We start from the raw sequence: 16,300 nt of genomic DNA, 5'->3' as shown, positions 1-16,300 counted from the left end.
ATAAAAGCATGCAAGATGTGCAGCAACAAAGCCACACATAATACAAGATTGCATAATAAGTGATTTATACCTTCCTTTTAAAAATATAGGGCTCATCAGATAGTTCAAATCTGTCTGAAATGACTCAAAACACTGCTGTAAGAGAGCATTTGCCATGATCATAAATCTTAAATTGACCATTATTACCCTACCACAATGTTAGCACTTCAACTAATTCTAATGAACTGATAAGAATCCTAATGCACCTTCCACAATTCAAATGGTAAAATGCTATCTTAAATTATATAAAACTAGAAAAAAATGAAAATGCTTTTGGGTAATTGTGTAGAGCCTTTTTTATAATTTGGCAAGCATTCATTAATGTACCACAAATCTGCTGCCTTCCTCCCAGTATCCCTGCTAAACTCCAATTGTTTTATTTAAGAAGAAGTTGTACAACACAGTGGGTCTCTTTATATTACTCACTGGCTCTCTGTTTTGGATGTGGGTGGGTGTTCAGTGTAGTTTATGATTACAAATTATAAACCACAGGTTTCCAGATTTCGATTAATAAAAAAGTTACTGAAAAAATAGGTCAAAACAAAACCATAATTTTTTCATTTATTTTTTTGTACCAATAGGAAACTCCTTTTGTGAGGTTTTGCCACACCTATATAATGTCACTTACTTTGCACACTTCATCAACTGTTGCTATTAAAAATATGGTGGCACTCATTGAATACATGTACAGACTGGCAAGAGCCCCTAAAAACAGCAAACAAAATGATGCTGCACAATTTTCATCTGTTTTTCATTCACTTTGGATATGAACTTTGTTGTTTTCATTTACATATCTTCCCTTAAACTTCAATCGGATTAAGATGGGTCAAAAATAGATGGGTAGATACCTACTGTGGAATTTTATAGTCAGTTTCTTATAAAAGCTTCTTCTAGAAGCAATAATTATTTAGAATAATACATAGAGTGAAATAGATATACAGATCAAATGGCATGAAAGTCAAAGGAGAAAAACTAAATAACATGACCTATTAGATTGCAATAATAAAGTAACACACTGAAGCCTCCACAGTCATGTCTCATGTAACAAAGAAAAGATATTAAAACATGGGGAACTTAATGAATCCATTGGTTAATCAGAAACAGTTGACTATGATGAAAACTCACACATACTAATAAAACAAAGGATACTCTGACAATACTATCTATGCTACAGGATATTCACGTAAATGAATGCAATAGGCCAACAGTCAGTTATATGAAAACATTGCTGTTTTTCAGAAGGCCATGTGATTGACTGGTGCCATGTCCAGGAGCTGATTTTTGCCTTGGTTGTCAGCTGCATTTACCTCAGCAATTAGTATTTCGTGCTGAATCAAAAAAGAATGTGGTATATAGTCACTGGTTTGAATATTTTTTTGATTTTTATGTTAAATTTAGAAAGATTCACATTTGTCAATTGTAATTTGAAGTAACCACTTTGTTATAAGATTACTCACTTTGTTTCATTTGTTTAATTTAGATTTTTTCTTTACTTTCTACACCATGAGTTAATTGATATATTGCATGTGTTTTTGTAACTTTAAGAGGTATTTTGATTTAATTGGTTAATTGATGTGTTGATTCTTGACACAGACAGAGACAGAAAGGGAAGTGCTGCTGAGGTGTTTTTTTTTTTGTAATGCAGCCTGCAATTTTCAGTTTAATTTTTGAATTAAGATTTTACCTTTTTGTGAAGTTTGAATATTATGTGATCTCCGGGACTGAAATTAAAGTTTTGTTTCTTTTTAAATCGAGTAACCAACTCTTGCTGACAAAGTCATATTCCTTGTGTACAGTCCGGCTCAGAAGTACACACGTAGTGATAAAACAGTAAATAAAGTGTGTCCTTGCCCTATATAAAGATGAATGATTTCATAGAAATTATTTAATGTGGTTAATATCATTTAATATTAGCATGCCCTTTCATGGTTAAAGTGGCTGATGTTACCATATATAAGTTGCAAGTATAATTGCAAGTACTACAGATCCTATCACTCATTATTAGTATGAGGATTAATCTAATACTAAATATGTAGCATTTCTCTTTAGTCTGGAATAACATTTATGTGCCAACAGTTATGGTTAAAGTGATTCTTACAAAAATATTCTTTTGTCAGAATTTGCCTGGCTGGTTTTGCTACTTGCAAGCTGGCAATTTACTAATAGATTGCTGGCATTGTCAAGTGCTGTGAAAGACTATTAATAATATGATAATAAAAACAAAATGCAATACATCATACATTCACAATGTATTTAAAATGTTTCAGAGTTCTGTTCCAGAAAAGAATACTCTATAGTGCAGAATTTGTAACAGGCCAAAGATTAGCTCCTACATACCAAAGCAAGTCATTTGTGCTTAACAGTACGTGATCCCTGTTTCAGAATAAAATCAATGTGGATGTCGAAAACCACAAAATCATCCTATCACTAAACGCTGGAGAATAACACCCCTTTTCAAGATTCATATCCACGTACTGTGCACCAGGACCCATGTCCTTCATATGTCAGAGACAAGAGACAGATTGTAGAATTCCGCTGACACAAGGTGTCACTTAAAAATAACCCAATGTCTTACTGTCCTTCAAAATCAACTAGAAAAAAATGTCACCATGGAGCAACTTGTAATAGAAAATGAAAGAACAATGATGTGCAAGATAGTAAACAATATAGGGTTTAGTTATGGGTCAATTCAATCTATTCTCCATGAACAATTAAACAAGAACATCTGCACACATTAGGTGCCCAGAATATTAACTCCTTAAATGCAGCACTGTGCATTCAAAACACGTAAACTGTCGTTTAAGACAGGAAGAAACTTAAGAAGCATTTCATAACTAGGCATTAATAACTATAGTCTGATTAACAAAAAAAAGTATGCTGATTCTCTATCACTACATAAATTCATGGTCAAAGTCAGTACAGGCCCATATAACTGTTCAATATTACTTTGATTTGCTCCAGTGTTTCTGTCAATCATTCAAGGAAAATTGATGAGAAAACCTGTTGATCACCCTCCATCCGCTTTACAATAATGTTCTTTCTCACAGTGCAAGGAAGCTGAATGGTGAAACTATTCATTCAAAGAGATACCACATCTACTCTGTTCTTTAGACCCAGCCCCTAAGACTACCACCTGTTTCTCAATCTGGAAAACATTGTGCCAATGATGAAGGCAATATGTTAGGTAGAGATTACTGGTTGCACAATATATAATCATTAGCCATTTTGTTAGTTAGTTATACCTTCTTTATAAGGCAAATTAACTGCTCCTTCAAACAGGCTACAACTACAACTACAACATGTACAGCATGTTATAGTTAGTTATTTTTTAGGCAGATATTAAAATTGACAAGACATGTCATCTGATTGACCTTGATTATAGCATGATTCTTGGTTTCAGATATGGTTGTTTCAGCATTTCAGAAACAGATGCCCTCTAGGATTCCCATGCAGTTCAGTCAGTAAAGTTTAAAGAAAATGGTGTGATAAATATAAAATGTTCAGCGAGTTGCAGTTCTGATCCTGAGAGAGGTCTGAGGAGAATTGCCTGACTTGTTCCTGCCAACAGGAAGGAAATAAACATACAGACAACAACTCTTTGCAACAGGGTTGTTCAGGAGGAAGGCAGCAAGGTGTTATTGTGTCCAGTAGTTTTGTCACTTTTGGGTTAAAAAATGTAGATTGAACTTTATTTGTCTCTAGGGGGAATTTTTGTATTTTACAGAAGGTCTTTAAATAAGTAGACAGATATTGTATGGTCTGAACATACACCACAATGACTAAAAAGAAAGAAAGAAAGAAAGAAAACTTCTGACTTGGCTGTCACAGTCACAGCGAGGCATTGTACAGACATATTGCATTAGAATATTTTGATACTTCCACTGAGTAATTCATTGAGTTTCTTGACACACTTCTGCTGAATAATTTGTTGGTAGAAAATCCTCAGTGTTAGTGTTTTAGAGAGAGAATGTTCAGCATTATTCAAAATGGCATTAAGTTTTGTTTTAATGCTCTGCCTTGCTACTACCTCCAAGAGGTCCAGAGTGTGCCCCATAACTTACTCTGCCCCTTTAATTAGCTTGTTTATTCAATGGGCCTCTTTTCAAGTGATGTTACCAGCCCAGCACAAAACAGAATAGGAAACTGCACTGGCCATCAGAGAGTTATATAAGATGTGAAGTCTGTCCCTACCCAAATGCAGGTCAATGTTTAACTTAAACCTGTGCTGATTTACTGCAAATAAGACATCTGTTGCAGAATGGATTCCCACTGATTTTACTCAAAAAACTGTCTGTGTTTTCAGTCTCACATCTTATCTCACTTATCTTGCAGAATGCAACAGGGGAGGTAAACCCGCAGGAGTAGGGAGACATAGCCAGACTGCAACCACCATTAACATTAGAAAGCAGGGTTTCAGAGCTAAGATTCTTCTCTGTTTCAGTAGAACGTGGCATACATACCAGGTATGTTTCTTTCAAATATCTGATCATTGTGCAAAAAAAATGAATGAGCTTACAATAACTTTACAGTGACTTTAATAATGTCATCTTGGTATCTGAGCTTCCAAAATATAAACAGCTTGTGAAATGTACAACTACAGAGGAAAAAGCTCTGGACCAATGTTACAACACTATTTCAGTTGCTTACCATGAAATTTCATGGGCCCCTTTGGGCAACTCTGACTATAGCATGGTATTTGGTGTCCCTTCATATAAGCAGAAATTGAAATCAGCTAAACCAGAAATAAAAGCAGTACATAAGTGGACTAGTGAGGCTGTGGAGAGACTACAGGATGGACTTGATTCTACTCCCTGGAAGGTATTTTGAGATGAAAATGATGGATTAGATGAGTATACGGACACAGTCACTATTTAAATTCTTATCAAGGAATATGTACTATTACTAAAATAATCATCAAATGCAATAATGACAAACCATTATTTCTTACAAATCTCAAAAAGTTATGAAAGACCAAAGAGGAAGCTTAAAAAAGACAGTTTACAAACAGGCCAAGAATCAGCTACACAAAGCTATTATATATACCAAAAGCAGATATAAGGTTAAGCTTAAACAGAAATTTTCCACCCAGTGCTACTTCAGGGTATGTGGCATCTTTAGGCATTGTAAGGTGGACCTGAGCATGTTCATATTTGCATATGAAATGAAAGAAGGGCTGGATGGGGTGTTTGTCCCTTTTGAAGATCATAGTTTGGATTATTTGTGCTATACTGACCTTTTGATAGAACAGTGAAGAGTGGGTGTGGGGGGATGGGGCTTGAATGAGCTCTGGCATTCCCCCAAGCCATGGAACCCACTTGGCCTAGAGTTGGCCCTGTTTCCACCAATCACTCTGTCTGGAGTGCTTTATAAGTGATTACTGGTTACAAATGCAAGACCCTCCCACCTTGCATCAAACTAAGGCCAGGTTTATACTTCGTGCAACGTGATGCATGTGCCTGTGGATTCTACTGCTAAGCAAGTGCTGTACTGCTTATACTTGTGCGAGTACTTTATGTAAATCTGGAAGATTCCACCACGAGGCATTGTGAGATATCACCACGGTGAGAAAATGTTCAGCATCTCTGTGTTGTGAATTTCCAGAAACATCCATTAAATTCCCAGGTCACCTTGCTACAATATCTCTGAAAAGAATGGATGTTTAATGATTACATTCATCAATCCAGGGATGCGGCCATCCCAGGAAGCTTCGGGCATGAGGCAGAAACAATCCCTGGACAAGGCTTTAGCTCACATATACACTAGCATCATTTCAGCATCACCAAATCCCCACACCTTCATGTATTTGGAATTAAACCAGAACAAACTGTGGAAACCCAAAAGGAAAACATGCAAACGCCAGGCAGGGAACACCAGGGACCTGATTCCTTGCGAGGAAGCAGTGCTACCGCTCCACCACCGATGCCACCCTAACATGTATAATTATTACCAGTATTCATTATTTAAATTAAGTTAACGATTTATCTGTAAAATGTAACATACATAATTTAATGCATTTCATCATTAGAGTGATATCAAGTATAAATCTAAGGACTCTAAATGTGCAGAGAGCTGGAATATCATAAATGTAATGTGTTCTGTGTGTCAATTGCTGCTTGCTGCTGCTGTCAGTTTATGAGGAAGCCCCAGAAGCATGTAGTGATTAACAACTGGGTCAGTTTAAAGATGATGTTTATGATGGTCTACTTTAATGATGAAATAAACTACGAGATTAAAGTGGACATTTTGAAATTAAAACCAAAATTTCCACTGTAATCACAAAATAGACCTTTTCACTGTGTCCCTAATTTTTTTCTTTGTGGCTCAAATACACTGCCAAACATTCTGATGCTGTTGTGAAGGTGATAAAAAAAAAGACAGCACAGAAGATGGTATGTGAGACCTTTAAAATGTATCATGTCATTACGTTGGGGAATATGCAACACTTGAATATAAAAGCACCGCAAATGCATTTGTATGTTGTCATTTTGCTTCACCACATTGAACCTGTAGGATCTGCAAAGCAGCTTTCTGTCACATCCATCCATCATCCAACCTGCTACGGGGTCTGCTGGAGCCAATCCCAGCCAACACAGGGTGCAAGGCAGGAAACAAACCCCAGGCAGGGCACACACACACACACACCAAGCACACACTAGGGACAATTTAGGACCGGACCGTCAATGCACCTAACCTGCATGTCTTTGGACTGTGGGAAGAAACCGTAGTACCCGGAGGAAACCCACACAGACACGGGGACAACATGCAAACATGCCAGGAAGTGAACCCAGGTCTTCTAACTGTGAGTCAGCAGCGCTACCACTTTGCCACTGTGCCGCCCTTTCTGTCACATGTAGATAGTAAATAGAGACTCTGAAGTCACATTTTGACTTGATCACACTGCGCACCCTGACTTTTTGCTGTACTGCAACCCACGCACAAGTTGCATTCATTTCTGAGGACGTGCTCAGAGGATGTGTCAAATGAACGCTGGGAAAGCTGTAAAGCGTACACATCCTGAGAGTGAAGTATAAACGGCCCTAACCTCTCTCTACCTGGCCAGTTGAACAGATTTTATTGTGGGTTTGAGAAACACTCCTCAACCACTCAGGATATCAAACCAACTGACATATCCCTCTTTTACCTCAACTGCACCTTCCTAATATGATTTCTGAGCATAAGGTCCATCTGCTCTTTTGGAGTCAGAAATTTTGTAAAGCTCCTGGTATAGACAACATTTCTCTTTCCACACTAAGACACTGTTCTGATCAGTTAGCACCTGTATTAACAGAATTTTTCCCTTAGTGTTTGGCTCAATGTAAAGTCCCTGCCTGTTTTAAAGAATCCACAGTCCTACCTGTGTTTAAGAAACAAAATATTTCCCATTTAAATTATTACACGCCAGTGGCACTAATCTCTGTAATAATGAAAACATCTGAATGTTCTTCATCATCACAGATTCTCTACTTGACCAAGTACAGTTTGCTTACTGTGCTAACAGGTCAGTTGAGGATGTAGTAAACATGGCTCTCCACTACATCTTGAAATATTTAGACTCCTCAACTACTTATGCTAGGATCTTATTTATGGATACCAGGGGGCTACGACTCCTGCTTGCTTCGATTGCCAACCCCTGTGTTTGGTTTTCCTGATACACACTTTTAAAATATTTTTTTTTTTTCTTGGAATTGTTTGTTTTATTAGTTTCCCTTTTATTTTAGAACTTTGGTAAAAACAATATTTGGAATTATTTTTTCTTCAAGATCGCATTGAATTTTGATTCCATTTTTGGACTTACGTTGTGACAATACAACGTATAACTGTCCACAAGTGAATATCATTCCTTTATCTCTTATAAATAAACCAACTTTTTTAATGTTTGTCCCTGTGATTTGTTAATTGTCATAGAAAATACTATTCTAATGGGGAATTGTAAACATTTTAATACGAATGGCATATCAAGGTCTCATTTGGTGTCTAATGTTATTCGTGGAATATATACTAAATTACCTTTTTTGTTGCCTGTTAAAATGTTACATAATAGAAGAAGTGTCTTAATTTGTCAGGCATCAATACAGTTGTGGCATCAGACATCATTTCATACATATACTGTACAATAGTTGTCCGATTTACATAATCCAGCTGCTTCTTGCAAGGTACCGTACGTATTTTCATCTATAGTTAGAACATCTCCATACGACGTTGTTCCTTTCGATTCTCGTAACAATTTTAAATTAAAGCATTAGCTATCTTTTGGTAATACAATATTTAATCGTGCAAAACCTTTGCAGTTAATTTTTCTTGGATGCCATATTCCTTTTTGTTTTTGCCACGTGTAATGTTGAGGAATTTGCGCATACGTATATGCCTTTGCATTTACGCCATTTTTATTTAGTTCGAAATAAGCCAATAATTGTTTTTTTTTTTAGCTACTTGTAAAGCATCTGCTTCTTCACCTTCTTTAAATTGAACCATATTCTGTCCTGGTAAATGAATCGGTAATAATTCAACAGAATGACTTTGACTGTGCAATGGTAATTCCATTAAATGCCAACCGCTTTCCATTGCACTAACATATCGAGTATCTAAGTATGCTTGAACTTCGTCTTGTGCTTGTTCTTTCGATAACGTTACGCATACTCTATCGTGCCCTTTATGATTGTACTTGTAGATGTACTGAATACTCATCACTGATGCACACAATACTCAACATTAATATGACAATCAAATCTTTTTAGCAAATATGGGTTATATGGTACGATCATTTAATTATCGATCATCACAATTTTTCCATCTTTCTTTCCTTGATAAGTGTGTTGTTTGTGCCAATTATCTCTCTGGCGATAATCTGGAAAGCCAGCCTTAGTCATATCTGTTGTTTGAACAAAAGCTTTTGTAAACACTTTTTTTCTTTCGAGTCCCAACATGCTGAATCTTTTAAATGAGGTTCGTGAGACATGTGTTTAATGACTTTGTACCATAATTCAGGATTGATTTCTCTGTTTGGAATTTCAGCACAGACAAAATGATCTACATCATCAGCAGTTAATAATTTTTTTTTGTAAAGTAACCAATAAATGCATGTGAGGTAAACCCCGTTTTTGAAATTCAATCGTGTAAATGTATGCTTGGATTTTACTGAACAACGTTTCGAGTTCTTTCAATAAAATTAAGACTTTCTGATAAAACAATCTACTTACAAAAGTCAGAATATCTAGAGCCGATGTAGCTGGTGGCATTGTTTTCAAGAATCTCAGGATTTCCAGCCATTGTGGATTGCACGTCATTGTAATATATAAATCTGGCTGACCGATAGTTCTGGATATTGCCACTGCATCATGATATAGCTGTTGTAATGCTCTTGGACTACTTTGATATGACGATGGTAATATTACTGCTTTACCTATTTTGAATTTGTCTGAACTATTGATATTTGAATTTTGAACGTGATCAATGAGTCCTTGTATATGTTCCGTTCTAAGTTTTGCTTGATTCAATTTAGAAAAGAAAAGACGATTAGCTTAGACTTTTAGATATGCATTAATAATGTAATGTTGCGTTAGACGTTGAGATGATAGAAGTGGGTTAAATACATTGGAATGTATCGCTAATTTTGCCCCAAAATATTGTGTTGGTGTTATTCATTTTTCTGAATTTATGTGTTTCATATTGTATGACCATCCTGTTTCTCCATCTCGGAAAAGCAAGGGCAAGAGTAATGGATCAGAATGTGGTGAATTATTAGACAGAAATATCTACTCTGTTTTTGATATTTCTGTTTTTCGAAATTATTATCGCTGATAACTCATCACATGTTGGTTTAATATATATACATGCGTGATCTTTCTGATTCATAAAGAAATCCAAGAAAACTTTGTCTGTGTTTTGCAAATAGATTTCGTGTAAAGTGCAATACTTTTGGACATATGGATCTGTATCCATTATTGGCTGTATAATTTCTAATATGTCCGATCGTTTAACTCTTTTGATTCTATGTTGCATCGCTTCTCTGTGATCATAAATATAAATCTGCCCGAATTGTGGTTTCTTCGAAATTAAACTTGTTGTTGCTTTAATTGTTGCTGGATCACAGATTCTCATAGCGTATGGTCCATTCTTGTGTAAATCTACATTTTGCGCATTGAATGATGCAAATACAAAAAGATTATTGTAGACTCGAATATTAACCCTGGATCTGTGTGTGGTCAAAGCATTTACACGACTGATGGTTTTACTCTTCATGGTTTTATTTGATATTGCTTGTAAGTAGGGCATGTCTTGCAAGAATCTCATGTCCTATGTCCCCGCAAAACATTTCTGGGTCAATCTCTTGGCTCAAAGTCTCATGTTTACAGTCCCCGCGAGACGCTCCGTGGTCATTCTCTTTCATCTCATGGGTCTTTTAATTGTCATCCGTGAAGATCACATATCGTCTCCTAGTCATTCCCTCCCACAGGATTTTTTTTTATAATAGAAAGATTTGTTCTTCATTTAACACAATCATACCGGAGCTTCTCCATAGCAAATGTCTCACCAAGAATGTCGACAACGCCACATATCTCTGGAATGCTGACTTTCTAAGGAACACACAAAGACAGGATAGGCAAATATTAGTCAGGGCCTCTGATCCTAAGTACAGAGACTGATCATGGGGCTGTATTCCGTCTCCCTTGTTTTTCTTTCTCTGCACAAATGACTGCATTTTCAGTGACCCATCTGTTAAACTGCTAAAGTTTGATGGTGACACCACCTTGATTGACCTGATTGCAGACAGAAATAAGGTACTACAACACAAGGAGGAGGATTGGCTGGCCAGTTTGTGCATCCTCAACAATCCTAACTTGAATTCCTTGAAAACAGTACAAATGAAAGTGGATTGTAGGAGAAATGCCTCATTATCCTAAATAGTATCTATCTATCTATCTATCTATCCTTATGTTTAATTATGTTACTGTATTATTTGCATTTCTTGGCACAAGCACCACTCACAGTCTGAACTGGGAGCTTAGCAGTGCATGTTTTTCCCCCATCAACTTAAAAGAGTTTAACTGGTCTCAATCAGTGCTGGTACGGTTTTATAGAACTGATATTAATCATCGCTTTCTCCATTGCAGTCTGGTATGGCAATGCATCTGCTCAATTGAAACATAAACTGCAGCATGATAAATGGACTACAAAAAAGATCACCTTTATTTTCTTCATCAAAGTAAAAGTGAATCCCCATTTATTATGAAGAGAACTTTATAATATTTCATCTCAAATGGCTCTAATAGTTCATTTTTATAAAGCCATTGTTTTTGCAGAGGAGTTCTATGTGAGTATTGCCCTTTCGTAAAAATATAAAGAAATGTTGAATTGGCCCTTATGATTTCCCTTCAGTGGGACACTCTTACAGTGTTTAAGTGACTGTATTTGAAAGGTGAATGGAAGGATTAGCACAAATCCTTAATGGCAAAATATCAATTGCCTTGAAAATCTCATTGAAATCATGACCTGGGTAATTGGTATCAAAGTCCCCTTTCCATCTGGCAGTACTTTACATTCTCTATCTACATTAATCTTACCTAGATTACATTTATGTACTAAAGTGTGTCTGTACTGTTTGCATTCTGTCCAGATGGAAAGCTGATGACACTGTACCTCAGTAAAATTCAAATAAGCTTCTGTATATGTGGTTAGAAAATTAACCTACTTTTTCAGTTTTGTTAAAAGAAGTTACTATCCAATCCAGACAACCTTCAAATATGGTCCCAGTTAGGACTGGATTAAAGAGGATGGCAGCCCTGGCTCTAGAGAAATTTTTGGGGTCTGTACACAAAATACTATGAGTTCTGTACTCATTGATTTCAAGGACTCAAGAGAACACAGACTAAAATAAATAACTACTATAGAGTCTTTGCTTTAAAATGGATGGAAAAAATATGAAAAGCAGAAAAAAGAAATAACTGGCTTACTGTCTGAAACTTTGAGAGACAAAGTATGTTGTACCAAGGCATATATTTTTAATTAGCCATTGCTGCACAGATGCCAATTAACAATCACAAACCAAGGTGTGAAAAGTCAAATATAGGACCCCAATGCAAATGTCTACAAAAGCAGGAATATAAAATGCTACACAGGCCATTCTGTATTTTAACACAGACAAATGCTTACTTTTCAAAATTGTACTGTTCTGGATTTCTTTGAAGCAAAGTTCTTCATCAAATCACTAAAATCTAGTTTCCAAACCAGATCACTTTCAGTTGACATCAGTGTCAAACGATTCAGTCTTTTCTGTCTAAATTGCGGATGTGAGCTCATTCGTCACTAACTTGAGCTTGAAGAAAGATCACTCACCACTTGCAAAAGAGACAAGCAATATGAGGGAAAGTTGAAAAGCAACAATTACATTTGGGAAGGTGTCCTACAAATTTTTTTCTCTAAGAAATTGTAAAACCTCTGGAGCAGACGGAATCCCTTTAATGCTTATGAATTTTCTGAACTGGACAATCTGCTAACCACTGCACCACCATTCCTCAAACAAAAAAATGCACAGACAGCACAATAATCACAAACAAATTACAACAAATGTTCAAAAACTAGAAATATGTGAAAAAATGTATATACACACAACTATGAAAAATGAAATCAGAATAGTACAGCACAAGTCCTTTATCTCTCTCTTTGTGCAGCCTGTGAAGTGAGGGATCACATCAAATCAGGATCAGTTTTACGATTAGCAGTCTTTGTTTATTTTTTGTAGCTTTCCCTGGATGGATTTTCAATAAGTATAAGGAGTGTCAGAATGCACATAAGTATTTAAATATAATTCTAATGTGTATGAAAAAAAATTTATTTGAAGGCAAATTCTGAGATTTATTTTTAAAAGATTGGTTTGTCCTAATAATGGTATCATGTTACACCAGACATGCTATGCTGAAAAATCTCTGTATTTTGCATGTGTTATGTAAATCATTTCCACAATAAGTCAGTCAATCATGATCCAACCCGCTATATCCTAACACAGTGTCACGGGGGTCTGCTGGAGTCAATCCCAGCCAACACAGGGCACAAGGCAGGACCAAATCCCAGGCAGGGTGCCAGCCCACCGCAGGGCACAAACACACACACACCCACACACCAAGCACATACTAGGGACAATTTAGGATCGCCAATGCACCTAATCTGCATGTCTTTGGACTGTGAGGAGGAAACCGAAGGACCCGGAGGAAACCTACACAGACAAGGGGTCCACAATAAGTGTTTTTATATATTTTAATTCTTAGTATCATAATTTATTAAATGGACAGATTTTTCTACTGCACTGCTCTGTTTTTTGGTTAACAGGTGTAACAACCCTCCCCATCTTACTCCAGTCTCCTTGGTGCACCGCACTCCACGCCACTTCCCTCCTGAGTGTATGTGAAGTCTTTATCATGTCGAACCTAGGTTGGGGCAACCTACAGCATGTCAAGGTTTGTTTTTCCCCATGTAACCTACTGCATGTCAAATGCTGGTACTGTAAAGTTTTAAAAATTGGGTTGGTATATTATGCATGTGCACTTTATACATGTAGCATCAATTATTTTCATTATGCTAGTTCTTTCCTTATTTGGAAAACTGCTTAACACAAGATCTCAGTTTTTGTTTTTTTTTTAATTTTGCAACCCCTAGCAACACAGCTCTTTGATATGGTTTATTATGATACAGTATGCCTCTATAACTGTCTAATGTTTACTTTCGCCTACTGGAACTATTGATTATTGAGAATATTTGGATGATGAGATTTTGGACCTAGTATATTACTTATAGCAACTAACCTGGAACGACGAAATCCAGTAAGGCCAGAGCGAGCTGCTTCATCAATCAGAGGAGTAACAATTTTCTCTGTCATATCAGTAAGCACAGTGAACGTTGGCTCCACAATGAAATCGATAAAACCTAAAATAAAGAAGAAAACATTTCATTGTATAACAAACTCTAGTTTCATTCTTCTAAGCAAACATTTGTTGTTTCATTCTTCAGGCCTTCAGTAGATCCACTGACAAAGTTTGCCATGAAATTTTTTTTTACAGAATTCAATGAGGATGTGGTCAAGGTAAGAAGATGCTTAATTTTCTGTCATTACTGTCAATTGAACCTTCAAAACTAAGGCAAATGTTTCCTTTTCATTCAGATAGACTTGAATTAAATATGCATGACTGTGTGTTCAGTACCTCAGAGCAATCTGGTCACTGTGGCTTTATTGTGAGGCAGAAAACATAAATCCAGACTGAAGGCAAGGAAGCAGCCTCAAAAATAATGACAATCTGAGAAGCAGGCTTTTTGAGAATATACTCAAGAAAGGAAGCACCAGTGAAGAGAGGTTCAAACACACGCAGATACTGAGGAAAGGCACTGAAAGTGCATACCGGGCAAGAGATTGCAAATATTTTTAAATTATTCTGTTACTTGTACAGTGCCTAGTCAATTATAAATCAACATTACACTGCTTTCCTGTGCATGTTAGATGAGAAACAGCTGCAGATTCTATAAAACCTGATTAAATGTCTGACAACCATTGTCAGCATCCTTTTGCTTAATTGTGTCTATTCAAATTGAATCTTAGGACCCACCTTTATGCATACTATATTTTAACATGTCCATGACTTTTTACTGTGGGAGGCAATGAATTGTCATATAACTGTTGATATGGTATGTCAATGTTTAACATTCTGCTTACTTTATATTACGGATGACACTGCAGTTGTGACCCGCTGGGCTGGCTACTTTGAGCAGTTTTTCAAAGCTGATTCTCCGGCTAGGACGTTGGATATCTCTGGGTCTACAGTTCTTGAGGATGATCCTCCAATTAGCTGTGAACCACCAAATCTCACTGAGATTGCACAGGTGGTGAACCAGATGAGGGGGGAAAAGGCTGCAGGGATCTGTAGTATCTGGGGTGAACTTCTCCAGGCTGGTGGTAAGGCTGTCCTCCTGGCAATTCAAGCAATCTTTTCTTCCATTTGGGAGACTGGCATCATCCCAACTGACTGGAAAACTACTTGTCATCCCTATCTGGAAATGGAAGGGTGATCACCTGGATTGCATCAACTACAGGGGGATAACACTGCTCTCGGTGCCAGGTAAGGTCCTTGCTAGGGTCATCCTCAATAGGATCCGTGATCACTTGCTCACCTACCAGCGACTGGAACAGTCCGGTTTTATGCCTAAGAAGTCTACCATCGACCACATCCTGGCACTGAGGGTTTTCATGGAGAGAAAATGTGAATATTAGCGGAGTTTCTTTGCAGCCTTTGTCGATTTTCGCAAAGCGTTCAGTCGATCAAGCTGCCCTGTGGGGCATCCTGAGGGTTCGCGGGATCCCCTCAAGGTTGCTGGATATCATGGCTGGCCTGTACACTGGTACTGTAAGTGCTGTGCAGAGTGGAGGCAGTACCTCTTCGTTTTTCTAGTTGATTCTGGGGTTCGTCAGGGGTGTGTTCTTGCTCCTAATCTGTTCAATGCTTGTATGGACTGGGTGTTGGGCAAAGTCGTGAGGTCCACTGGCTGCGGGGCATCTGGTGAAGAAAGATTCATGGATCTTGACTTTGCTGACGATGCTGTGATCTTCACAGAGTCAATGGAGGCTCTGATTGGGGCGTTCGAGAGACTGAATGAGGAGTCTGAGTATCTGGCCTTGTGAATGTCCTGGATAAAAACCAAGATCCAGGCCTTTAATGATCTCTTGGGTACAGTCATCAGCAGTGTGTCTGTTTGTGGAGAGAGTGTTGACCTTGTCGAGAGGTTTACTTACCTTGGCAGTGACTCTTCCTGTGAAGTCACTAGACGGATTGGGAGAGCATGAGGGGTCATGAGGTCGTTGGAAAGGGATGTGTGGCACTCCCGATATCTATGCAAAAGGACGAAAGTCCAAGTCTTTAGAGTCCTGGTGCTTCCTGTCTAGCTATATGGTTGCGAGACATGGACGCTATCCAATGACCTGAGACGAAGACTGGACTCCTTTGGTACTGTGTCTATCCAGAAGATCCTTGGGTACAGTTGGTTTGACTTTGTGTCGAATGAGCGGTTGCTCATGGAGTCCCGAATGAGGCACATTACCTGCATTGTGAGGGAGCATCAGTTACGACACTACGGCCATGTGGCGCATTTCCCTGAGGGTGATCTTCATTGTTGGGGACCCGTGGCTGGACCAGGCCAAGGGGTCCCCCATGTAACACCTGGCTGCGGCAGATAGAGGGCCTGGATCGCGTGTCTGCCTGGGGGGTTACAAACTGGGATCCCA

General features: G+C 37.7%; 1 protein-coding gene across 3 annotated transcripts in view; it reads right to left on the bottom strand.

Annotated features, from left to right (window-relative positions):
• Positions 1-16,300, bottom strand: part of LOC120529404 (calcium/calmodulin-dependent 3',5'-cyclic nucleotide phosphodiesterase 1C-like) — a 697,603-nt gene that overhangs the window by 83,056 nt on the left and 598,247 nt on the right. For all 3 annotated transcript variants that reach the window (XM_039753171.1, XM_039753172.1, XM_039753173.1), the window contains one exon: positions 13,836-13,956. In XM_039753171.1, the coding sequence (XP_039609105.1) occupies positions 13,836-13,956 (121 nt within the window). The remainder of the gene's footprint in view (positions 1-13,835; positions 13,957-16,300) is intronic.

The sequence above is a fragment of the Polypterus senegalus genome, chromosome 5 (genome assembly GCF_016835505.1).
Source record: "Polypterus senegalus isolate Bchr_013 chromosome 5, ASM1683550v1, whole genome shotgun sequence".
NCBI lineage: Eukaryota > Metazoa > Chordata > Cladistia > Polypteriformes > Polypteridae > Polypterus > Polypterus senegalus.
This window is presented reverse-complemented; position numbering and strand designations above follow the sequence as displayed.